Source organism: Telmatherina bonti (assembly GCF_933228915.1).
Source record: "Telmatherina bonti genome assembly, chromosome: 20".
NCBI lineage: Eukaryota > Metazoa > Chordata > Actinopteri > Atheriniformes > Telmatherinidae > Telmatherina > Telmatherina bonti.
Window position 1 is genome coordinate 1,088,386 of NC_136618.1, and position 25,884 is coordinate 1,114,269.

The 25,884-nt window shown below is 53.4% G+C and overlaps 1 protein-coding gene across 1 annotated transcript in view; it reads left to right on the plus strand.

Moving 5' to 3' along the window:
• The window catches only part of LOC306770482 (double-stranded RNA-specific editase B2-like), a gene marked incomplete at both ends in the record, with an annotated part of 389,789 nt that overhangs the window by 282,286 nt on the left and 81,619 nt on the right, over nucleotides 1-25,884 (plus strand). The window contains 2 exons of the mRNA XM_079259335.1: nucleotides 13,528-13,712; nucleotides 13,823-13,991. Of these exons, the coding sequence (XP_079115461.1) occupies nucleotides 13,528-13,712; nucleotides 13,823-13,991 (354 nt within the window). The remainder of the gene's footprint in view (nucleotides 1-13,527; nucleotides 13,713-13,822; nucleotides 13,992-25,884) is intronic.

The following is a 25,884-nucleotide window of genomic DNA, read 5'->3' on the forward strand; positions in this document are numbered from 1 at the left end:
TCACACCAGATAGATGACATCGAAGGAGGAAGAACAGACATATCTTCTTTTTTTTTTTGTCTTGTCCAGCATTTAGGCAGCAGAATGATGGTCTGGATGTTCTGCTGAGCAAATTTTCTCTGCCAAGGGAAGCTTTATAGATATAATGATCCTCTTGTATTTCTGAATTTTTATTTTATTTCTATATTTATTTTGTATTATTGTTTGAATTGTAGAGTTTGTACTGCTGGACCAGAGAGGACAGACGAAAGACAGAAAGAGAAAGAAGAGAAAAAACACCTCATAAGAAAAGTGAAAGAGATAAAGGGAGAGAAAAGGGAGAGAAAAAAAAAACTAAAAAATAACCCAAAAACAAAAAGAAAAAAACAACCTACAGATGTATACATACACACATACATACACACACACACATATCCATCCATCCATCCATCCATCTTCTGCCGCTTATCCGGGGTCGGGTCGCGGGGGCAGCAGCCTAAGCAGGGAAGCCCAGACTTCCCTCTCCCCAGCCACATTTACCAACTCTGCGGGGGCATCCCGAGGCGTTCCCAGGCCAGCTGAGAGATATAATCCCTCCAGCGTGTCCTGGGTCTTCCCCGGGGTCTCCTCCCAGAGGGACGTGCCTGGAACACCTCACCAGGGAGGTCCAGGAGGCATCCTGACCAGATGCCCGAGCCACCTCAACTGGTTCCTCTCGATGCGGAGGAGCAGCGGCTCTACTCTGATCTCCTCCCGGATGACCGAGCTCCTCCCCCTATCTCTAAGGGAGAGCCCGGCCACCCTGCAGAGGAAACTCATTTCAGCCGCCTGTATACGAGATCTCCTTCTTTCAGTCACGACCCACAGCTCATGACCATAGGTGAGGGTAGGAACGTAGATCGACTGGTAAATCGAGAGCTTCGCCTTCTGGCTCAGCTCCTTCTTCACCACGACAGACCGGCGCAGAGTCCGCATTACTGCAGACGCCGCACCGATCCGTCTGTCCATCTCGCGCTCCATCCTTCCCTCACTCGTGAACAAGACCCCGAGATATTTAAACTCCTCCACTTGAGGCAGGACCTGACTCCCGACCCGGAGAGGGCAATCCACCCTATTCCGGCTGAGGACCATGGTCTCAGATTTGGAGGTGCTGATTCTCATCCCAGCCGTTTCACAGAGCTGGAGATCACGACCAGATGAAGCCAACAGGACCACGTCATCCGCAAAAAGCAGGGACCCAATCCTGAGGCCACCAAGCCGGATCCCCTCAACACCTCGGCTGCGCCTAGAAATTCTGTCCATATAAGTTATGAACAGAATCGGTGATAAAGGGCAGCCTTGGCGGAGTCCAACCCTCACCGGAAACAAATCCGACTTACTACCGGCAATGTGGACCAAGCTCTGACACCTGTCGTACAGGGACCGGACAGCTCGTACAAGGGGGTCCGGTACCCCATACTCCTGGAGTACCCCCCACAGGAACCCCCGGGGGACACGGTCGAACGCCTTCTCCAGGTCCACAAAACACATGTAGACTGATTGGGCAAACTCCCATGCCCCCTCCAGGACCCCAAAGAGGGTATAGAGCTGGTCCACTGTTCCGCGACCAGGACGAAAACCACACTGCTCCTCCTCAATCCGGGATTCGACTATCCGGCGGACCCTCCTCTCCAGGACCCCTGAATAGACCTTACCAGGGAGGCTGAGGAGTGTGATTCCCCTGTAATTGGAACACACCCTCCGGTCCCCCTTCTTAAAAAGGGGGACCACCACCCCAGTCTGCCAGTCCAGCGGTACTGTCCCCGATGTCCACGCGATGCTGCAGAGGCGTGTCAGCCAGGACAGCCCCACAGCATCCAGAGCCTTAAGGAACTCCGGGCGGATCTCATCCACCCCCGGGGCCTTGCCGCCAAGGAGCTTTTTGACCACCTCAGCGACTTCAGCCCCAGAGATAGGAGAGTCCACCCCTGAGTCCACCAGCTCTGCTCCCTCATTGGAAGACATGTTGGTAGGATTGAGGAGGTCTTCGAAGTATTCCCTCCACCGACCCACAACGTCCCGAGTTGAGGTCAGCAGCTCCCCATCTCCACTGTACACAGTGTTGATGGAGCACTGCTTCCCCCTCCTGAGCCGCCGGATGGTGGACCAGAATCTCCTCGAAGCCGTCCGGAAGTCTTTCTCCATGGCCTCGCCGAACTCCTCCCATGCCCGAGTTTTTGCCTCGGCAACAGCCGAAGCCGCATGCCGCTTAGCCCGTCGGTACCCATCAGCTGCCTCCAGAGTCCCACAGGCCAAGAAGGCCCGATAGGACTCCTTCTTCAGCTTGACGGCATCCCTCACTGCTGGTGTCCACCAACGAGTCCTGGGATTACCGCCACGACAGGCACCAACTACCTTACAGCCACAGCTCCGGCCGGCCGCCTCAGCAATAGAGGCACGGAACACAGCCCATTCAGACTCAATGTCCCCCGCCTCACTCGGGACATGGTTGAAGCTCTGCTGAAGGTGGGAGTTGAAGCTCGCTCTGACAGGGGACTCAGCCAGACGTTCCCAGCAGACCCTCACAACACGTTTGGGCCTGCCAGATCTGACCGGCTTCCTCCCCCACCATCTGAGCCATCAGTTGACAGCTCCGCCCCCCTCTTCACCCGAGTGTCCAAGGCATGTGGCCGCAGGTCCGACGATACGACTACAAAACAATCATTGAACTGCGGCCCAGGGAATCCTGATGCCAGGTGTACATATGGACACACTTATGTTGGAACATGGTGTTCGTTATAGACAATCCATGACGAGCACAGAAGTCCAATAACAAAACACCATTTGGGTTCAGAGGGGGGGGACCATGCCTCCCAATCACTCCCCTCCAGGTCTCACTGTCATTGCCCACGTGAGCATTGAAGTCCCCCAGCAGAACAATGGAGTCCCCAGAAGGAGCCCCCTCCAGCACTCCCTCCAAGGACTCCAGAAAGGGTGGGTACTCTGAACTGCTGTTCGGTGCATAAGCACAGACAACAGTCAGGACCCGTCCCCCCACCCGGAGGCGGAGGGAAACTACCCTTTCATCCACCGGGGTAAACCCCAACGTGCAGGCACCAAGCTGGGGGCTGATGAGAATGCCCACATCTGCTCGGCGCCTCTCACCATGAGCAACTCCAGAGTGGAAGAAGGTCCAGCCCCTCTCGAGGGTTCTGGTTCCAGAGCCCAAGCCATGCGTCGAGGTGAGTCCAACTATATCTAGTCGGAACCGCTCAACCTCGCGCACAAGCTCAGGCTCCTTCCCCACCAGAGAGGTGACGTTCCACGTCCCCAGAGCCAGCTTCTGCAGCCGGGGATCGGACCGCCAGGGTTCCCGCCCCTTGCTGCCGCCCAGCTCACATTGCACCCGACCCCTACGGCTCCTCCCGCAGATGGTGAGCCCATGGGAGGCGGGGCCCATGTAACCCTTTCGGGCTGAGCCCGACCAGGCCCCATGGGCGAAGGCCCGGCCACCAGACGCTCGCTCTCGTACCCCACCCCCAGGCCTGGCTCCAGAGGGGGGTCCCGGTAACCCGCGTCCGGGCAAGGGAACATTCATGCCCAGGTTGGTCGTCATCATAGGGGTCTATGAGCCGTGCTTGGTCTGGTCCCTCCCCTAGACACCTGTTTGCCATGGGTGACCCTACCAGGGGCATAAAGCCCCTGACAACATAGCTGCTAGGATCTTCAACCCCTCCACCACGATAAGGTGACGGCTCAGGGATATATATATATATATATATATATATATATATATATATATATATATATATATATATATATATATATATATATATATATATATATATATATATATATATATACACATACATACATATACACACACACCCCTATGCACGCACACACAAACATATACGCACTTGCCAGTATTAACACATATACATACACATACAAGCCAACTTTAGATCATGGTAACTAAACTATGAATGTAAAAAGTTAAATATAAATGAGAAACAAACAGAAATGAGAAAACTAGCTGCTGTTAGTGAATAAACCTGCAGACGACTCGGTGACTGTGTCACATGCAGAACATGCAGAGTGGAACGTGTTCAGAGAAGATCATGCCAGTGTGACCCCTCCCACACAAAGGCAAGAGGCACGCCAGGAGGACCCCCGAGACCAGGGCCATCGGCAGCCATCCCCAGGCGCAGACCCCAACCGCCCCACCCCGGAGCCAGCCATGCACCGACCCAGGAGGCGGCAGAGGGGGGTCCCAGCCAGAGTCCCCCGCAGTCAGGGGGAACAGGCCCCAACAGGCCAGGACCTACGAGGACCGGCCCCCCAGGGCAGACAGAGCGCGGGCCCCACGGCCCCAAGAGCCCGGAAGCAACCCCCCACCCCCGCAGGCCCAGCCCACACCGACGGAGGGCCGGGATCCCCAGACCGCCACCGAGTGGCAGCCAGGCCGCACCCCAGTACACTTCCTCCTTAAACACACCCTATACACCCATTCTCTGACACACACTCAAACTCACACTCTCCTACCCCCGTTCTTTATACACACACACCCCCTCACACACACATCCCTGCTCCCTCTATAATCACCCATTCTTCCATACACGCATACCCCACTCTACACACACACACACACACCTCCCTACACCCCTCTATCCACATTCACACTCCTCATTGTACACCCACCCCATCACTTCCCTGTACCACCAACATAACCCCACATACACACCCCCACCCATCTGCATACACCCCCCCTTCCTCCTATCCCAGCGGCCATCCACTTTCCTAAATTCTTACACCCTGACCCCCCCACCCCCCCTCTACCCTAACATTCATTCACCACTTCATCCATTGGATCATGCACGCCCTCACCTTTCTTTCCCAACGTGTCCCCTGTGAGATACCCCCGGGGGAGCAGGGGATAGGGGGGCCCCGATCAGGGCCCCACAACTACCCCCCACCCCCGTCAACGCCCCCCCACCACTCCACACATGCAGCCGATCCAGCACCACCCAGGGCCAGCAGCAGTCCCACCCCCGCCAGGCCAGCCCAGACCCAGGCCCCCTGAACAGCACCACTCCCCCGCCCAAACCCCCCCGGCACAGCCCCAGAAATAGGGGCGTGGCAGGACCCCATTTTCACCCCCTCCCTCCCAGCTTATGAATGATTGTGAAGTGTGTGTTGTTTGCAATTAAAATTGGGAAGAAGTAACCACATCATGTTGGGAGCGGGACCACCAAAGCAGCCCCGCCCACCGCACACTGCATGGCCCGCCCCCCAAAATATGTCCATGTGTTGTCAGTGTGTGTTTTGTGTTATGTTGACTAAGTGTAATTAAAACTGGGAGGTGAACCGATGCTGGGTGCAGCGATGGAGACCACCTTGATGGCGTCTCTCACCACCCAGATCAACGTGTCCACCTCCCAACGCCCTGCCTGTGTGGTGGAAGAAGGGAAGGAGGGGGGTCCGGGGATTTAGGTCCCGAGGGAAGCGTGCCTCCCTCAAGAAGATGAGCCACCTGCGGCACGAGGCACGTCCCCCATTCCCGGGGCCCCCGAAGGCCAGGACAGGCCAAGGGCAGCTGCCCCAACAACCAGGGCCCTCAGCAACCCCAATAAAGGAGCCGCCACCGGCCCCAGAAGGCACCAACGAACCACATGCAGAAGTGGGGGGGGGGGCAAAGAAGAGGAGGGGGGGGAGAAGGAGAGACAGACCAAGGGCCCACCGCCCCCACACCCCTAGGAGACGCCCCCACCCAGAGACACGTTGCATTCCCTTCTCCTTTACACACCAACACATTCACACCCCCTCACCATTAGCCTGGTATACACACACATCTACACACACACACACACCTACAGACCCACACATCTACACACACACACACACCTACAGACCCACACATACATCTATACACATACACACCCATTCTAACAGATACACGGCCAAAAGATTAGTCCACCTCCAAAACCCTACCTCCCCCCCCCCCCCCCCCGCCCACCACAAAACACCCCTTCTCATTCTACCTACCCTAGAACAAACCACCACAACTCCCCACTTCTCTCACTGAAGTCCTCCCCCCTTCCTCATCATGACCCTTCACCCCCCTATACACCTACATACACATGCACCCCCCCACTCTCCCCTACACACGGACCACTACCCCCCATACACATGCATCTCAATACTCCTCTATATACACACCCCTATCTCCCATGCATTTAACACCAGATTATCCACACACAAGCCCTTACCCCTTCCCACACACACACACACACACACCACCCACTCCCTCATTCACAACCCCAACCCCCCACACAATCATGTACTATCACACTCCCCTAAACCTCCACCCCCACACCTACATGCCCTAACACACTCCCCCTTACACACAACCCTACCCCCCACAAACTCATGCTCCACTACACTCCCCATAAACCCCCCACATATAAACCACCACACACTTCCTACACCCCACACACTCATGTACTATCACAGTCCCCTAAACCTCCACCCCAACACCCCTCACACACTCCCCCATACACACACCCCTCACCCCCTATACCTTCATGTTCCACTACAATCCTCTATACACACCCCGCATATACACCACCGCACTCCCTCATACATACACCCCCACACATACATGCCTCAACACACTCCCGCATACACGCACCCCTACCCCCCATACATTCATGTACCACTACACTCCTCCATACACACCCCATATATACACAGGCACCCCCCCATCCTCAACTATCTTGGGCCCGGGTCCCTCTGCCGGGCACCAGGGCACGGACCCGCCCCCACTGCAGCGGCAGGTCCAGGTCAGCCCAACCCCCCCCACGGCAGGGCCGACCCCCGCCCACCCCGCAGCGGCACGGCCACCCGTCACGGAGCCAATACCCGCCGATCCAGCCCCCGCCAGCGACCTCGCCCCACCGCCAAAAGGCAACTCCAACCATTGATCAACCCAAGGCCTCCCGCCAGGTCTGGAAACCTAGCCCCCCCAGTAATGAAGCAGCCAAGATCCCCGTCCAGGGGTCCACCCCAGACCCATAGCCACCTGAGCCACCCAGCCAATCCCTAGCCCCGAGCGGGATGAGGTCACACTCTCCCCCCTACACTAAGTGATGGAGCTGATCACAGCAGACCAGAGAGAGTGAAATTCAACTGACTGATCCTTTGAGGAGGCAGACATCATTTCCATGCTGATGTAATCTAATAACAGATTTCTAAACTGCTGGATACACAGATTCTGTTTGCTTTTCCAGTTCACAAGGATAGTTTTCTTTGCAATGCACAGGCTGCTGAGGATTGGTTTTGCTAAATTAAACCCTGTTATTTTCACCTAAGTGACTCAAGAGGCCCAGTTTGGGGTTTGCAGGGATATTACATTTAAACCAGTCTGACAGATCTTTACATACCTGGAGCCAGAATCTCTGGACAGGTGGACAAGACCATAAGGCATGGTAGTAGCTGTCAATCATGTTGTCAGTACAGTGTGGACAGATATGTGAGTGTAACAGACCCATCTTGAACATCCTGTGTCCCGTATAATGAGTTCTGTGTAGAATTTTGAATTGTATTAATTGCATGTTTGAATTCTTAGTCATTCTGAATGTGTTTGAGCAGATTTGTGACCATTCATTTTGATTGAAGTTACTGGATAAGTCTGCTTCCCATTTAGAAGTTGGGAGAGAGATGGAATCTTCTAGCTTCAATAGTAATCTGTATATTTTGGATAGAAGCTTCGGGGCCTTAAGATTTAAGAATTCTGCAACCCTGATAGGTAACTGTAAGTTTAGTTGATCAGTGGTGTATTTCTTACTTATAATAGATTTAAGTTGGTGGTATTCTAAGAATTTGGTGCTGCTGAATTCATACCGTGAAGAAATTGCATCAAATGGCAGAAAGTTTCCATTTTCTATTATATGTTCTAACTGCTTTACTCCTTTATTCTTCCACCGAGGGAAGTTTATCATCTTTCTGTTTTGCAGGAAGTCAGGATTGTTCCAGATGGGTGTGAGCTTACATGGAATAAGCGCAGACTTGGTTACGTTCAGGAATTCCCACCAAGCCGTTAAACTGGAGCTGATGTTAATGCTTTGGAAACACTTATATGACTTGACAGTTGAGCTGATGAATGGTAAATCAGAGATGACTAAATCCTCACACAATGCTTGCTCAACATCCAGTCATGGCTCATCCAAAGAACTTGGATTAAGCCACTTGGAGATGCATTGCAGCCTATTACATAAGAAATATTGATTAAAATTTGGCAGGTCCAACCCACCTCTGTCTTTGGTCTGTTGTAAAGTTTTTAGACTAATGCGGGATGGCTTGATTTTCCAGAGAAATCTGGATATGTGGGAGTCTAGTGATTTAAACCAAGTGGAGGATGGTCTGATGGGAACCATTGAGAAAAGGTAATTAACTTTTGGTAAAACCATCATTTTAACAGTGGAAACTCTCCCCATAAGTGATATGGGCAAGCGGTTCCACCTTGAGAGGTCATCCTCCACTGTTTTTATTAGCTGATCATGATTTAACTTTATTAATTCGGTTAGTCTGGGAGAGATTATTATACCTAAATAACTAATATTTCCTGACTGTATAGTGGTGTTAGATATGTTTTTAAAGTCACAGTTAATGGGCATTGCTGTAGTCTTTAACCAGTTAATAGAATAGTCTGATATTGAAGAGAATGTATTAATTAGTGTCATTGTTTGAGAAAGTGTTGTTTGTGAGTTGTGAAGGAAAAGTAAAATGTCATCTGCATAAAGACTAATTTTATGTTCAATATTTTTAGCTTGAATGGGCCATAAACATTTGCAATAGTTAACTTAACATTTTGAATAAATAATGTAACTATTAAAAATCTGCCTTCTGGATCTGTGATTGTTTGATCAATGTCAAATTTGAACCTTTTATTAATAAGAGTGGCTACTCCTCTTTGTCTGGAATTATAGCAAGCTGAGTAAACATGTGGAAACTGGTCCATTGAAAGATTTATTGTTGAATTAGATAAATGAGTCTCCTGCAGGAGAACGATGTCTGCCTTCATTTCACGCATCCGATTAAGAATTTTTAACCTCTTTTCTCTTGTTCCAGCTCCACGCACATTCCAAGAGACAAACCTCAGTGTATCCATAAACCAACAAAAATGAAGACTATCTGCATATTACAAACCTCAGTGTATCCATAAACCAGCAGAGATGGAGGTTATGTGCATATTACCACAGCGTGTGTCTGTGTGTAACCCGCTGCTTGTGCGCCTGTCAGCTGTGTGCGGTACCTGGATCTGCGCGTTAAGTGTCTCTATGTGTGCTTTCCTCATACTGAACTGTGTGTGTATGTGTGAATCATGCATAACGTTGTGTCCGATGTTTAATCTTGTGCGTGCGCCATGAAACAAATAGAGAAGTAGGTGACATTACTGATAAAAGTAAAAGGGTTCAAACAAAGAAAAGTGAAAAGAGAAAAAAGTGACCGTGCCAAAGGAAGAAAATAATGTAAAAGAAACATCCGTGACGAGAACGGTGTAGCAGAGACGGGTGGAGAAAATACTGATAATTATTTTGAAACCACAGTATTACAAATATGGCATAACTTATTCAAGATTATTAAGGAACATACCAACAAGTCAGTAGAGCCACGGAGTGATGTTTGGGTCGCGGTACAACTGTCCATTGATAAATAATTTATCCACGGCGATGACAGCGCGAGCTCCTTCGGCGATGGATTTCCTCCTGATGGGGAACAGGACTCTCCGCCGATCCAGGATCTCTCTTGGAAACTGGTCATTAACTGCATAATGGAGGTCCTGAAGTTCACGGCCCTGACTCTTCACCTGCTCCTTTTGTTTGTAGTTAACAAACTTGGCTACGATGGGCCGTGGCCGTCCGGCTCCGGGTTTCCTTCCGCCCAGACGGTGAACTCGGTGAAAGGTGATGTTCCCCACCGTTTCTTCCGGGAGCTTTAGATGAGTCTGGATGAAGTTTTTAACTGTGGTCTTCATCTGCTTGTTCTGGAATCCCTGCAAACACCAAGTTGTCCCTCATGCTTCTGGCTTGCAGATCCAGCACCGCTTCCTTCATCTTCTTGTTCTCCTCGGAGACTCTGGTCAATCCCTCGGTGAGGGATTTAACCGACTCTCTGAGGACCGCGTTTTCTGTGGCCAGTGTTTCCACTTGCTTCTGGCTGAATTCCAGTGATTCCCGCAAGGCCTGAAACTCTTTGTGGAGAATCTCCACCAGGCTCAAGCACGCATCGAAACTACTGAGCTTTTTATCGATAGAAATAAGAACATCGGTCGTGTCGTTCGCCAGCGACGAAATGGCTCCGGATGATTCCTCATTCCGCTGTCTTTTAGCCTGAGATGACCTCACTACTTGCCTACAGCATTACGTCACTTACCTGCCCCTGCGTCCTCCCTCACTTACCTGCCTTTCTTTTTTTTTTTTTTTTTTTTTTTTTGTAGCCAACTTGATTTATTTAGTTTTAAAACGGCACCAAAACTGAAAAGCAGCCGCAGACTACTAAGTAACTGGAGTGCATGGTGTTAGAATAGAGCAAAAACTAGAAGCATGAAAGGAATTAGATATTACAGTACTCTGGATCTGTACTGGGTTTTATAGCAGTGGCCACATACAAAGGATGTCAGGTTCTTGTGTCATCAAAACAAAACAAACCCCCCCCCCCTCCCCAAAGCAGTATTATCACACCACAAAAATATCTGACAGGACACAAGTGCATAATAATTGCAAATAGTGATCACTTGACAAGGCATGTTTTTATCATGCAAACCAACTTTCCGTTCTGAGGACAAAACCGTACACATTTGCATTCATCATCCAAAATATCCAGAACAACTAGCATTAAAAACTTCAATAAAAACAAGGAACTGTTCAAAATGAAACCAATGGCATAAATACATGTATTAGTCGTCCCTTTGAAATACTTCAAGCACAAACAAAACAAGCAGGTGCTGGTACTAAAATGTGGTCACTGCTGAAAACATTTTGAAAGAAAAACCAATGGATGCAGTATTTTTCTGATTTAAGAAGCATGCTGATGTGGTTCATGTTTTAAATCAACTCTATTTAACTTCTCTGCATCCTTTTTTAAGTGCTATAACAAGGATGAATCTGGAGAGGTTGACCGGATGTTCTCTAGTAGTCCTTCCTCACATCTACCTGCTCATTGAAGTAAAATGAAGGTGAAGGAAGCAAGCAGCGCTACCGGCCTGGCCAATGAGTTACTATATTGCCATTAGATCTTAGTGATGCTGCTTTGATGGGTGATGCTGTGTTTTTGTGGACAGTGACAGGGTTTCAGTGCTGTGGTTCCTCAGTGATTCCAAGACTTTAAACATCGACAGTGCAGAGAGGCTCGCTTCCTGGCTGGGCAGACTCCATTACGGTCATCTTGGGTTTCTTTCTGGTTTCCTCCCTCTGTGCTGCCAGCTTCTTCATTTCTTCTTGCAGTTTGTTCAAGATATGAAGGTTTGGCTTGTTCTTTTTGGCATACTGCTGAAGCTCAATCACACTCTTGTCTGAACTCTCCTTTTTGACCATCTTGTTACTCTCTCTGCCATACATGCGCAGAAGTGAGCCCCAGTTTTTTACATGGGGGTGAAGCATCTATAAAATCTTCTGAGAAACTAGCTGTTCGCCAACCCTCTTGTTCTTGCACCAGCCACGTACTGTATGTTTCCCACATGTCATCACATAGTCACTCTTCAGGTTTTTACCTGGGATCACCTCAAATTTAATGCTAGTGTCCCCCATTCCATGATTTCTTTGAAGGCACTCGTGAAGAATCTGATATGGCGAAAGTAGTCCTGCTTTGTTGGTCAGCTCATACACTCTCGAGTCTTCTATACTGATATGATTAAAATACTCTAGTTCATCCCCCTCGACGGTTTTCTCCTCCGAGGTCTGCTTTACAAAGTCAGGGATGAGGATTTCCAGAACAGACATATCTGATATTTGCTCTTATTTATGTGTTATGACATCATCAGCTGCAGTTCTGACCTTTTTAATGTTTGCATTTTTAATGTTTGGATCAATAATTTGACAATTTATCAATGTTAAATGTCTGTATGTCAAACCTTGGACGGGCTGGCTTGAACTTTGAATTTCCCCTTGGGGATGAATAAAGTATCTTTGATTTGATTTGATTTGATCAGCTGTACACTCGCTCGACGGATGAGTGATGGATTGATGATGGGTGGATAGATGATGGATGAATGGATTATGGGTGGATGGTTGGATGATGAATGGATGATGGATAATGGATGGATGATAGATGGCTGGATGGATGGATGATAGATGGATGGATGGATGGATGATAGATGGATGGATGGATGGATGGATAAATAGATGGATGGATGATGGATGGATGGATGGATCATGGGTGGATGGTTGGATGATATATGGATGGATGGATGGATAGATGAATGGATGATGGATGGATGGATAAATAGATGGATGGATGATGGATGGATGGATGGATGGATTATGGGTGGATGGTTGGATGATATATGGATGGATGGATAGATGATAGATGGATGATGGATGGATGGATGGATGAATGAATGGATGATAGATGGATGATGGATGGATGGATGATAGATGGCTGGCTGGATGGATGGATGGATAAATAGATGGATGGATGATGGATGGATGGATGGATTATGGGTGGATGGTTGGATGATGGATGGATGGATGGATGGATGGATGGATGAATGAATGGATGATATATGGATGGATGGATGGATGGATGGATAGATGATAGATGGATGATGGATGGATGGATGGATGGATGAATGAATGAATGATAGATGGATGGATGGATGGATGGATGGATGGATGATAGATGGCTGGATGGATGGATGTATAAATGGATGGATGGATGATGGATGGATGGATGGATTATGGGTGGATGGTTGGATGATATATGGATGGATGGATAGATGATAGATGGATGATGGATGGATGGATGAATGAATGGATGATAGATGGATGATGGATGGATGGATGGATGGATGATAGATGGCTGGATGGATGGATGGATGGATGGATAAATAGATGGATGGATGATGGATGGATGGATGGATTATGGGTGGATGGTTGGATGATATATGGATGGATGGATAGATGATAGATGGATGATGGATGGATGGATGAATGAATGGATGATAGATGGATGATGGATGGATGGATGGATGGATGGATGATAGATGGCTGGATGGATGGATGGATAAATAGATGGATGGATGATGGATGGGTGGATGGATTATGGGTGGATGGTTGGATGATATATGGATGGATGGATGGATGATAGATGGCTGGATGGATGGATGGATGGATGGATAAATAGATGGATGGATGATGGATGGATGGATGGATTATGGGTGGATGGTTGGATGATATATGGATGGATGGATAGATGATAGATAGATGATGGATGGATTGATGGATGATTAATTGATGGGTGGATGGCTCTCATCCCTCTTTCTCCATCCTTTACCCTCTTTCCTGCTGACAGCAAAGGTCCAGAGGAGTTGGAGGAGGTGGAGGAGATGGAGGAGGTGGAGGAGATGGAGTCCATATTTGTGCGTCACAGAGGAAGCTGCTACAGGCTGAGAGATGACGTCCATTTCCACATGTACATCAGCACGTCGCCGTGCGGAGACGGGAGACTCAACTCGCCATACGAGATCACCACTGACCGTAAGAAACACGTTTCCAGACAACTGGTCCTATGATCAGGCGACTGGTCCTGATGATGACCAGCAGCAGGTCACATGATGTGACACGCTGACATGACACCATGCTCTCAGTTCACACCAGCAGACATCTCATGAGAAAGCATCGTAGTCACCTGCGGACCAAGATAGAGTCTGGGGAGGGGACGGTGCCGGTGCGATACCGGGGACCTGTCCAGACGTGGGACGGCGTCCTGCAAGGGGAGCAGCTCATCACCATGTCCTGCACCGACAAGCTCACCAGGTCAGTCGGTTTTTTTCAAGGAGAGCTGAGATTCTTTCATCCCCGAAATGGAACTGGTCCAAGTTTTACTGTAAATCTGGTCGGCTCCTCCTCTTCATAAGATGTCCTACTTCCTGTTCAGCAGCCAGTCACACGACAGCATGAATAAGGAAGGGAATTAAGGTTGTTGGTTTGAGTGTTTCCAGAGAATGATGTGAAGAACATCCAGCGAGCAGCAGATGATGGTGGGATCAGAATCTACTGGAAACCATGACAACATGGATCCATGCTGCCTCAGATCAACGTCCAGGCTGCTGCTGGTTGAATGGTGGTGGTGGGGGGGGGGGGCTTTTTTCCCACTTTGGAACCTTAGTACCAAGGTGGCATGGTTGAATCACCACTGCCGCCATGTCCATCCGTTTGTGAGCACAGCGTAGCATCTTATGATGAAAGTTCCAGCAGGATGATGCTCCATGATGCAGGCTGCGTCCCCATCACGTGTAGAATCACACAAAACCTAAATATCACAACAGAATCTACAGAGACACCTACAGTTAGAAAATCCTGGCTGGCTCCAGACTAGGGTATTTAGGGTCTGTGCTTGGGGACGGCTGCCGGCTGTCTGGGCCACAGGTTTCTCCTGGACTTCCTTTCACCTTTGTGTGGGCGGGGTCACATTGGCATGATCAGTCTTCTCTGAACACGTTCCACTCTGTATGTTCTGCATGTCGTCTGCAGGTTTATTTACTAACAACGTTGTGGCAGTAGTGTGGTGGCAGTAGTGTGGTGGCAGTAGTGTGGTGGCAGTAGTGTGGTGGCAGTAGCGTTGTGGCAGTAGCGTTGTGGCAGTAGCGTGGTGGCAGTAGCGTTGTGGCAGTAGCGTGGTGGCAGTAGCGTTGTGGCAGTAGCGTTGTGGCAGTAGCGTGGTGGCAGTAGCGTGGTGGCAGTAGCGTTGTGGCAGTAGCGTGGTGGCAGTAGCGTTGTGGCAGTAGCGTGGTGGCAGTAGCGTTGTGGCAGTAGTGTGGTGGCAGTAGTGTGGTGGCAGTAGTGTGGTGGCAGTAGCGTTGTGGCAGTAGTGTGGTGGCAGTAGCGTTGTGGCAGTAGCGTTGTGGCAGTAGCGTGGTGGCAGTAGCGTTGTGGCAGTAGTGTGGTGGCAGTAGTGTGGTGGCAGTAGTGTGGTGGCAGTAGCGTTGTGGCAGTAGCGTGGTGGCAGTAGCGTTGTGGCAGTAGTGTGGTGGCAGTAGTGTGGTGGCAGTAGCGTTGTGGCAGTAGTGTGGTGGCAGTAGCGTTGTGGCAGTAGCGTTGTGGCAGTAGCGTTGTGGCAGTAGCGTTGTGGCAGTAGTGTGGTGGCAGTAGTGTGGTGGCAGTAGCGTTGTGGCAGTAGCGTTGTGGCAGTAGCGTTGTGGCAGTAGCGTGGTGGCAGTAGTGTGGTGGCAGTAGCGTTGTGGCAGTAGTGTGGTGGCAGTAGTGTGGTGGCAGTAGCGTTGTGGCAGTAGTGTGGTGGCAGTAGTGTGGTGGCAGTAGCGTTGTGGCAGTAGCGTGGTGGCAGTAGCGTTGTGGCAGTAGTGTGGTGGCAGTAGTGTGGTGGCAGTAGTGTGGTGGCAGTAGCGTTGTGGCAGTAGCGTGGTGGCAGTAGCGTTGTGGCAGTAGTGTGGTGGCAGTAGTGTGGTGGCAGTAGCGTTGTGGCAGTAGTGTGGTGGCAGTAGCGTTGTGGCAGTAGCGTTGTGGCAGTAGCGTTGTGGCAGTAGCGTTGTGGCAGTAGTGTGGTGGCAGTAGTGTGGTGGCAGTAGCGTTGTGGCAGTAGCGTTGTGGCAGTAGCGTTGTGGCAGTAGCGTGGTGGCAGTAGTGTGGTGGCAGTAGCGTTGTGGCAGTAGTGTGGTGGCAGTAGTGTGGTGGCAGTAGCGTTGTGGCAGTAGTGTGGTGGCAGTAGTGTGGTGGCAGTAGTGTGGTGGCAGTAGTGTGGTGGCAGTAGTGTGGTGGCAGTAGCGTTGTGGCAGTAGCGTTGTGGCAGTAGTGTGGTGGCAGTAGTGTGGTGGCAGTAGCGTTGTGGCAGTAGTGTGGTGGCAGTAGTGTGGTGGCAGTAGCGTTGTGGCAGTAGCGTTGTGGCAGTAGCGTGGTGGCAGTAGCGTTGTGGCAGTAGCGTGGTGGCAGTAGCGTTGTGGCAGTAGCGTTGTGGCAGTAGCGTGGTGGCAGTAGCGTGGTGGCAGTAGCGTTGTGGCAGTAGCGTGGTGGCAGTAGCGTTGTGGCAGTAGCGTGGTGGCAGTAGCGTTGTGGCAGTAGTGTGGTGGCAGTAGTGTGGTGGCAGTAGTGTGGTGGCAGTAGCGTTGTGGCAGTAGTGTGGTGGCAGTAGTGTGGTGGCAGTAGCGTTGTGGCAGTAGTGTGGTGGCAGTAGCGTTGTGGCAGTAGCGTTGTGGCAGTAGCGTGGTGGCAGTAGCGTTGTGGCAGTAGCGTGGTGGCAGTAGCGTGGTGGCAGTAGCGTTGTGGCAGTAGTGTGGTGGCAGTAGCGTTGTGGCAGTAGCGTGGTGGCAGTAGTGTGGTGGCAGTAGCGTTGTGGCAGTAGTGTGGTGGCAGTAGCGTTGTGGCAGTAGTGTGGTGGCAGTAGCGTTGTGGCAGTAGCGTGGTGGCAGTAGCGTTGTGGCAGTAGTGTGGTGGCAGTAGCGTGGTGGCAGTAGCGTTGTGGCAGTAGCGTGGTGGCAGTAGTGTGGTGGCAGTAGCGTGGTGGCAGTAGTGTGGTGGCAGTAGCGTTGTGGCAGTAGTGTGGTGGCAGTAGCGTTGTGGCAGTAGTGTGGTGGCAGTAGCGTTGTGGCAGTAGCGTGGTGGCAGTAGCGTTGTGGCAGTAGTGTGGTGGCAGTAGCGTGGTGGCAGTAGCGTGGTGGCAGTAGCGTGGTGGCAGTAGCGTTGTGGCAGTAGCGTGGTGGCAGTAGCGTGGTGGCAGTAGCGTGGTGGCAGTAGCGTTGTGGCAGTAGTGTGGTGGCAGTAGCGTTGTGGCAGTAGTGTGGTGGCAGTAGCGTGGTGGCAGTAGCGTGGTGGCAGTAGCGTTGTGGCAGTAGTGTGTTGGCAGTAGCGTGGTGGCAGTAGCGTGTTGGCAGTAGCGTTGTGGCAGTAGTGTGGTGGCAGTAGCGTTGTGGCAGTAGTGTGGTGGCAGTAGCGTGGTGGCAGTAGCGTGGTGGCAGTAGCGTTGTGGCAGTAGTGTGTTGGCAGTAGTGTGGTGGCAGTAGTGTGGTGGCAGTAGCGTTGTGGCAGTAGCGTGGTGGCAGTAGCGTGGTGGCAGTAGCGTGGTGGCAGTAGCGTGGTGGCAGTAGTGTGGTGGCAGTAGCGTTGTGGCAGTAGTGTGGTGGCAGTAGCGTGGTGGCAGTAGCGTGGTGGCAGTAGCGTTGTGGCAGTAGCGTGGTGGCAGTAGCGTTGTGGCAGTAGCGTGGTGGCAGTAGCGTTGTGGCAGTAGTGTGGTGGCAGTAGCGTTGTGGCAGTAGTGTGTTGGCAGTAGCGTGGTGGCAGTAGCGTGTTGGCAGTAGCGTTGTGGCAGTAGTGTGGTGGCAGTAGCGTTGTGGCAGTAGTGTGTTGGCAGTAGCGTGGTGGCAGTAGCGTTGTGGCAGTAGTGTGGTGGCAGTAGCGTTGTGGCAGTAGTGTGTTGGCAGTAGCGTGGTGGCAGTAGCGTGTTGGCAGTAGCGTTGTGGCAGTAGCGTGGTGGCAGTAGCGTTGTGGCAGTAGCGTGGTGGCAGTAGCGTTGTGGCAGTAGCGTTGTGGCAGTAGCGTGGTGGCAGTAGCGTGTTGGCAGTAGCGTTGTGGCAGTAGCGTTGTGGCAGTAGCGTTGTGGCAGTAGCGTTGTGGCAGTAGTGTGGTGGCAGTAGCGTGGTGGCAGTAGTGTGGTGGCAGTAGCGTTGTGGCAGTAGCGTGGTGGCAGTAGCGTTGTGGCAGTAGTGTGGTGGCAGTAGCGTGGTGGCAGTAGCGTTGTGGCAGTAGCGTGGTGGCAGTAGTGTGGTGGCAGTAGCGTGGTGGCAGTAGCGTTGTGGCAGTAGTGTGGTGGCAGTAGCGTGGTGGCAGTAGCGTTGTGGCAGTAGCGTTGTGGCAGTAGCGTTGTGGCAGTAGCGTTGTGGCAGTAGCGTTGTGGCAGTAGCGTGGTGGCAGTAGCGTGGTGGCAGTAGCGTGGTGGCAGTAGCGTTGTGGCAGTAGCGTTGTGGCAGTAGCGTTGTGGCAGTAGCGTGGTGGCAGTAGCGTGGTGGCAGTAGCGTGGTGGCAGTAGCGTGGTGGCAGTAGCGTTGTGGCAGTAGTGTGGTGGCAGTAGCGTGGTGGCAGTAGCGTGGTGGCAGTAGCGTTGTGGCAGTAGCGTTGTGGCAGTAGTGTGGTGGCAGTAGCGTGGTGGCAGTAGCGTGGTGGCAGTAGCGTGGTGGCAGTAGCGTTGTGGCAGTAGTGTGGTGGCAGTAGCGTGGTGGCAGTAGCGTGGTGGCAGTAGCGTGGTGGCAGTAGCGTTGTGGCAGTAGCGTGGTGGCAGTAGTGTGGTGGCAGTAGCGTGGTGGCAGTAGCGTGTTGGCAGTAGCGTGGTGGCAGTAGCGTGGTGGCAGTAGCGTGGTGGCAGTAGCGTGTTGGCAGTAGCGTTGTGGCAGTAGCGTTGTGGCAGTAGCGTGGTGGCAGTAGCGTTGTGGCAGTAGCGTGGTGGCAGTAGCGTGGTGGCAGTAGCGTTGTGGCAGTAGCGTGGTGGCAGTAGCGTGGTGGCAGTAGCGTTGTGGCAGACGTGGTGTTTCCATGCAGACGTGATGTTTCCACGCAGACGTTATGTTTCCACGCAGACGTTATGTTTCCACGCAGACGTGATGTTTCCACGCACACGTTATGTTTCCATGCAGACGTGGTGTTTCCATGCAGACGTGGTGTTTCCATGCAGACGTGATGTTTCCACGCACACGTTATGTTTCCACGCAGACGTGGTGTTTCCATGCAGACGTGGTGTTTCCATGCAGACGTGATGTTTCCACGCACACGTTATGTTTCCACGCAGACGTGGTGTTTCCATGCAGACGTGGTGTTTCCATGCAGACGTGGTGTTTCCATGCAGACGTGACGTTTCCACGCAGACGTGGTGTTTCCATGCAGACGTGATGTTTCCACGCAGACGTGGTGTGTCCATGCAGACGTGACGTTTCCACGCAGACGTGGTGTTTCCATGCAGACGTGATGTTTCCACGCAGACGTGGTGTGTCCATGCAGACGTGACGTTTCCACGCAGACGTGGTGTTTCCATGCAGACGTGATGTTTCCACGCAGACGTGGTGTTTCCACGCAGACGTGATGTTTCCATGCAGACGTGGTGTGTCCATGCAGACGTGACGTTTCCACGCAGACGTGGTGTGTCCATGCAGACGTGACGCTTCCATGCAGACGTGGTGTTTCCATGCACACGTTATGTTTCCATGCACACGTTATGTTTCCATGCAGACGTGATGTTTCCATGCAGACGTGATGTTTCCATGCAGACGTGGTGTTTCCATGCACACGTTATATTTCCATGCACACGTTATGTTTCCATGCAGACGTGATGTTTCCATGCAGACGTGATGTTTCCATGCAGACGTGATGTTTCCACGCAGACGTTATGTTTCCACGCAGACGTTATGTTTCCACGCAGACGTGATGTTTCCACGCACACGTTATGTTTCCATGCAGACGTGGTGTTTCCATGCAGACGTGGTGTTTCCATGCAGACGTGATGTTTCCACGCACACGTTATGTTTCCACGCAGACGTGGTGTTTCCATGCAGACGTGGTGTTTCCATGCAGACGTGATGTTTCCACGCAGACGTGGTGTTTCCATGCAGACGTGGTGTTTCCATGCAGACGTGGTGTTTCCATGCAGACGTGACGTTTCCACGCAGACGTGGTGTTTCCATGCAGACGTGATGTTTCCACGCAGACGTGGTGTGTCCATGCAGACGTGACGTTTCCACGCAGACGTGGTGTTTCCATGCAGACGTGATGTTTCCACGCAGACGTGGTGTGTCCATGCAGACGTGACGTTTCCACGCAGACGTGGTGTTTCCATGCAGACGTGATGTTTCCACGCAGACGTGGTGTTTCCATGCAGACGTGATGTTTCCATGCAGACGTGGTGTGTCCATGCAGACGTGACGTTTCCACGCAGACGTGGTGTGTCCATGCAGACGTGACGCTTCCATGCAGACGTGGTGTTTCCATGCACACGTTATGTTTCCATGCACACGTTATGTTTCCATGCAGACGTGATGTTTCCATGCAGACGTGATGTTTCCATGCAGACGTGGTGTTTCCATGCACACGTTATATTTCCATGCACACGTTATGTTTCCATGCAGACGTGATGTTTCCATGCAGACGTGATGTTTCCATGCAGACGTGATGTTTCCATGCAGACGTGATGTTTCCACGCAGACGTGGTGTGTCCATGCAGACGTGACGCTTCCATGCAGACGTGGTGTTTCCATGCACACGTTATGTTTCCATGCACACGTTATGTTTCCATGCAGACGTGATGTGTCCATGCAGACGTGACGCTTCCACGCAGATGTGGTGTTTCCACGCAGACGTGGTGTTTCCATGCAGACGTGACGTTTCCATGCAGACGTGACGTTTCCATGCAGACGTGATGTTTCCACGCAGACGTGGTGTTTCCACGCAGACGTGGCGTTTCCATGCAGACGTGACGTTTCCATGCAGACGTGGTGTTTCCACGCAGACGTGGTGTTTCCATGCAGACGTGACGTTTCCACGCAGACGTGACGTTTCCACGCAGACGTGATGTTTCCACGCAGACGTGGTGTTTCCATGCAGACGTGACGTTTCCACGCAGACGTGGTGTTTCCATGCAGACGTGACGTTTCCACGCAGACGTGACGTTTCCATGCAGACGTGACGTTTCCACGCAGACGTGACGTTTCCATGCAGACGTGACGTTTCCACGCAGACGTGATGTTTCCACGCAGACGTGGTGTGTCCATGCAGACGTGACGCTTCCACGCAGACGTGGTGTTTCCATGCAGACGTGACGTTTCCATGCAGACGTGGTGTGTCCATGCAGACGTGGTGTGTCCATGCAGACGTGACGTTTCCATGCAGACGTGGTGTGTCCATGCAGACGTGACGTTTCCACGCAGACGTGATGTTTCCATGCAGACGTGACGTTTCCATGCAGACGTGGTGTGTCCATGCAGACGTGACGTTTCCACGCAGACGTGGTGTTTCCATGCAGACGTGACGTTTCCATGCAGACGTGGTGTGTCCATGCAGACGTGGTGTGTCCATGCAGACGTGACGTTTCCATGCAGACGTGGTGTGTCCATGCAGACGTGACGTTTCCACGCAGACGTGGTGTGTCCATGCAGACGTGACGCTTCCACGCAGACGTGGTGTTTCCATGCAGACGTGACGTTTCCATGCAGACGTGGTGTTTCCATGCAGACGTGGTGTGTCCATGCAGACGTGACGTTTCCACGCAGACGTGATGTTTCCATGCAGACGTGACGTTTCCACGCAGACGTGGTGTTTCCATGCAGACGTGGTGTTTCCATGCAGACGTGACGTTTCCACGCAGACGTGGTGTGTCCATGCAGACGTGGTGTGTCCATGCAGACGTGGTGTTTCCATGCAGACGTGACGTTTCCACGCAGACGTGGTGTGTCCATGCAGACGTGGTGTGTCCATGCAGACGTGACGTTTCCACGCAGACGTGGTGTTTCCATGCAGACGTGGTGTTTCCATGCAGACGTGACGTTTCCACGCAGACGTGGTGTGTCCATGCAGACGTGGTGTGTCCATGCAGACGTGGTGTGTCCATGCAGACGTGGTGTTTCCACGCAGACGTGGTGTGTCCATGCAGACGTGATGTGTCCATGCAGACGTGGTGTTTCCATGCAGACGTGACGTTTCCACGCAGACGTGGTGTGTCCATGCAGACGTGGTGTGTCCATGCAGACGTGGTGTTTCCATGCAGACGTGACGTTTCCACGCAGACGTGGTGTGTCCATGCAGACGTGGTGTGTCCATGCAGACGTGACGTTTCCACGCAGACGTGGTGTGTCCCTTTGGGATCCATGTCCCATCACACAGTCCCGGTTTATTTACAACGCCACCTGCCTGGCATCACGCCCTGCTGATAGATCGGCTACGTGTGTCGCAGGCTATGACGCAAATCTTCCTTGACAGAAATGTTAAAATTTAATATTTATTCTACACATTTTTACAGCGCTGGAAAACGTTAAGAATGTTTGTGTTACGTTTGTCCTCCTACAGAACCAGATCAAAACAAAAAAAATTTTTTTCCATTTTTTAAAAACATTTTTGAAAAGCTCCAGGGAGCCACTAGGGCGGCGCTAAAGAGCCGCATGCGGCTCGCCGACCCCTGGTCTAGAGTCTCTGAATAAACACTACATGTTGTGTCTGGACTGTAAACCTCCTGGACGGATAGAAACGCTGGAAACCCTGCGTATGTGCAGACGGAGCAGGAAGGGTTTACGTTCTTCAAGCTGGCTTTATTTGTAAGGGATACAGTTTCTGGTTTAACTCCTATCTTCCTGCAGGCTGCAAAGGAGGTGTTTACATGATGAAATGTGATGAAACTGATTAATCCACAGCTATGCTGAGGCTAAACAGATTCATCTGTTTCATCATGTCTCCTTATATCAGATATATTTATCATTGTGATATTTTCAGGTTTCATCTTAAGTATTCAGGTGATATAAGGCTGCATTACAGTTGGCTCTAGCATCCTAAAATCATCTCATCAGCAAATCCAAACTCACACGGCTGAGCGTGTTGTATGCAGTCTGGACACCCTGCAGCAGACTGCTGCCTCCAACCGATACGTTCTCTGAATGATCTGAGATCTGTAGCGAGGTGAGCATCAGGCTGCACCAAACCAAAGCTGAGGCTCTGGGCTCCAGAGGAGACAAAGCTGATTTAGTCGGTCCGGCCGGGAGATGCTGAGATTAGATCTGAGCCGCTCAGTCAGGAGGGTGAAAGCAATTCCTTCATCAGAACAGAGGAGAGATCCTTCGTCCTGCAGGAGCGGGGATTTCATCGCTGCAAGGGTCACTGAGGGCCAGTTTATCCCGGACAGGAGTCGAGTCCGGGGCCGCAGGCGAGTCCGGGGCCGCAGGCGAGTCCGGGGCCTCAGGCGAGTCCGGGGCCACAGGCGAGTCCGGGGCCACAGGCGAGTCCGGGGCCTCAGGCGAGTCCGGGGCCTCAGGCGAGTCCGGGGCCGCAGGCGAGTCCGGGGCCTCAGGCGAGTCCGGGGCCGCAGGCGAGTCCGGGGCCACAGGCGAGTCCGGGGCCACAGGCGAGTCCGGGGCCACAGGCGAGTCCGGGGCCTCAGGCGAGTCCGGGGCCGCAGGCGAGTCCGGGGCCTCAGGCGAGTCCGGGGCCGCAGGCGAGTCCGGGGCCGCAGGCGAGTCCGGGGCCTCAGGCGAGTCCGGGGCCTCAGGCGAGTCCGGGGCCGCAGGCGAGTCCGGGGCCTCAGGCGAGTCCGGGGCCGCAGGCGAGTCCGGGGCCTCAGGCGAGTCCGGGGCCTCAGGCGAGTCCGGGACCTCAGGCGAGTCCGGGGCCTCAGGCGAGTCCGGGGCCACAGGCGAGTCCGGGACCTCAGGCGAGTCCGGGACCTCAGGCGAGTCCGGGGCCTCAGGCGAGTCCGGGGCCTCAGGCGAGTCCGGGGCCACAGGCGAGTCCGGGGCCTCAGGCGAGTCCGGGGCCTCAGGCGAGTCCGGGACCTCAGGCGAGTCCGGGACCTAAGGCGAGTCCGGGGCCTCAGGCGAGTCCGGGGCCTCAGGCGAGTCCGGGGCCTCAGGCGAGTCCGGGGCCGCAGGCGAGTCCGGGGCCTCAGGCGAGTCCGGGACCTCAGGCGAGTCCGGGGCCGCAGGCGAGTCCGGGGCCTCAGGCGAGTCCGGGGCCACAGGCGAGTCCGGGGCCTCAGGCGAGTCCGGGGCCACAGGCGAGTCCGGGGCCTCAGGCGAGTCCGGGGCCTCAGGCGAGTCCGGGGCCACAGGCGAGTCCGGGGCCGCAGGCGAGTCCGGGGCCGCAGGCGAGTCCGGGGCCACAGGCGAGTCCGGGGCCTCAGGCGAGTCCGGGGCCACAGGCGAGTCCGGGGCCTCAGGCGAGTCCGGGGCCGCAGGCGAGTCCGGGGCCTCAGGCGAGTCCGGGGCCGCAGGCGAGTCCGGGACCTCAGGCGAGTCCGGGGCCTCAGGCGAGTCCGGGGCCACAGGCGAGTCCGGGGCCTCAGGCGAGTCCGGGGCCGCAGGCGAGTCCGGGGCCTCAGGCGAGTCCGGGGCCGCAGGCGAGTCCGGGACCTCAGGCGAGTCCGGGGCCGCAGGCGAGTCCGGGGCCGCAGGCGAGTCCGGGGCCACTGGTCGGGTCCAGTTCTGGGAACACTGTGTTCCACTGGTCCACAGTCCCAACATGAACTGGTCCCAACACGAACTGGTCCCGACACGAACTGGTCCCGACACGAACTGGTCCCAGCACGAACTGGTCCCAGCACGAACTGGTCCCAGCACGAACTGGTCCCGACACGAACTGGTCCCGACACGAACTGGTCCCAGCACGAACTGGTCCCAGCACGAACTGGTCCCGACACGAACTGGTCCCAGCACGAACTGGTCCCGACACGAACTGGTCCCAGCACGAACTGGTCCCAGCACGAACTGGTCCCGACACGAACTGGTCCCAGCACGAACTGGTCCCAGCACGAACTGGTCCCGACACGAACTGGTCCCAGCACGAACTGGTCCCAGCACGAACTGGTCCCGACACGAACTGGTCCCAGCACGAACTGGTCCCAGCACGAACTGGTCCCGACACGAACTGGTCCCAGCACGAACTGGTCCCAGCACGAACTGGTCCCGACACGAACTGGTCCCAGCACGAACTGGTCCCGACACGAACTGGTCCCAGCACGAACTGGTCCCAGGACAAACTGGTCCCAGCACGAACTGGTCCCAGCACGAACTGGTCCCAGCACGAACTGGTCCCAGCACGAACTAGTCCCAGCACGAACTGGTCCCGACATGAACTGGTCCCGACACGAATTGGTCCCGACATGAACTGGTCCCGGCACGAACTGGTCCCGACACGAATTGGTCCCGACATGAACTGGTCCCGACACGAACTGGTCCCAACACGAACTGCTCCCAGCACGAACTGGTCCCAACACGAACTGGTCCCAACACGAACTGGTCCCGACACGAACTGGTCCCAACACGAACTGGTCCCGACACGAACTGGTCCCGACACGAACTGGTCCCAGCACGAACTGGTCCCAGCACGAACTGGTCCCGACACGAATTGGTCCCAGCACGAACTGGTCCCGACATGAACTGGTCCCAACACGAACTGGTCCCGACACGAACTGGTCCCAACACGAACTGGTCCCAGCACGAACTGGTCCCAGCACAAAATGGTCCCAACACGAACTGGTCCCAGCACGAACTGGTCCCAGCACGAACTGGTCCCAACACGAACTGGTCCCAGCACGAACTGGTCCCAGCACGAACTGGTCCCAACACGAATTGGTCCCAGCACGAACTGGTCCCGACACGAATTGGTCCCAGCACGAACTGGTCCCGACATGAACTGGTCCCAACACGAACTGCTCCCAACATGAACTGGTCCCAGCACGAACTGGTCCCGACATGAATTGGTCCCAGCACGAACTGGTCCCAACACGAACTGCTCCCAGCACGAACTGGTCCCAACACGAACTGGTCCCGACACGAACTGGTCCCAACACGAACTGGTCCCAGCACGAACTGGTCCCGACACGAACTGGTCCCAGCACGAACTGGTCCCAGCACAAAATGGTCCCAACACGAACTGGTCCCAGCACGAACTGGTCCCGACACGAATTGGTCCCAACATGAACTGGTCCCAACACGAACTGCTCCCAACATGAACTGGTCCC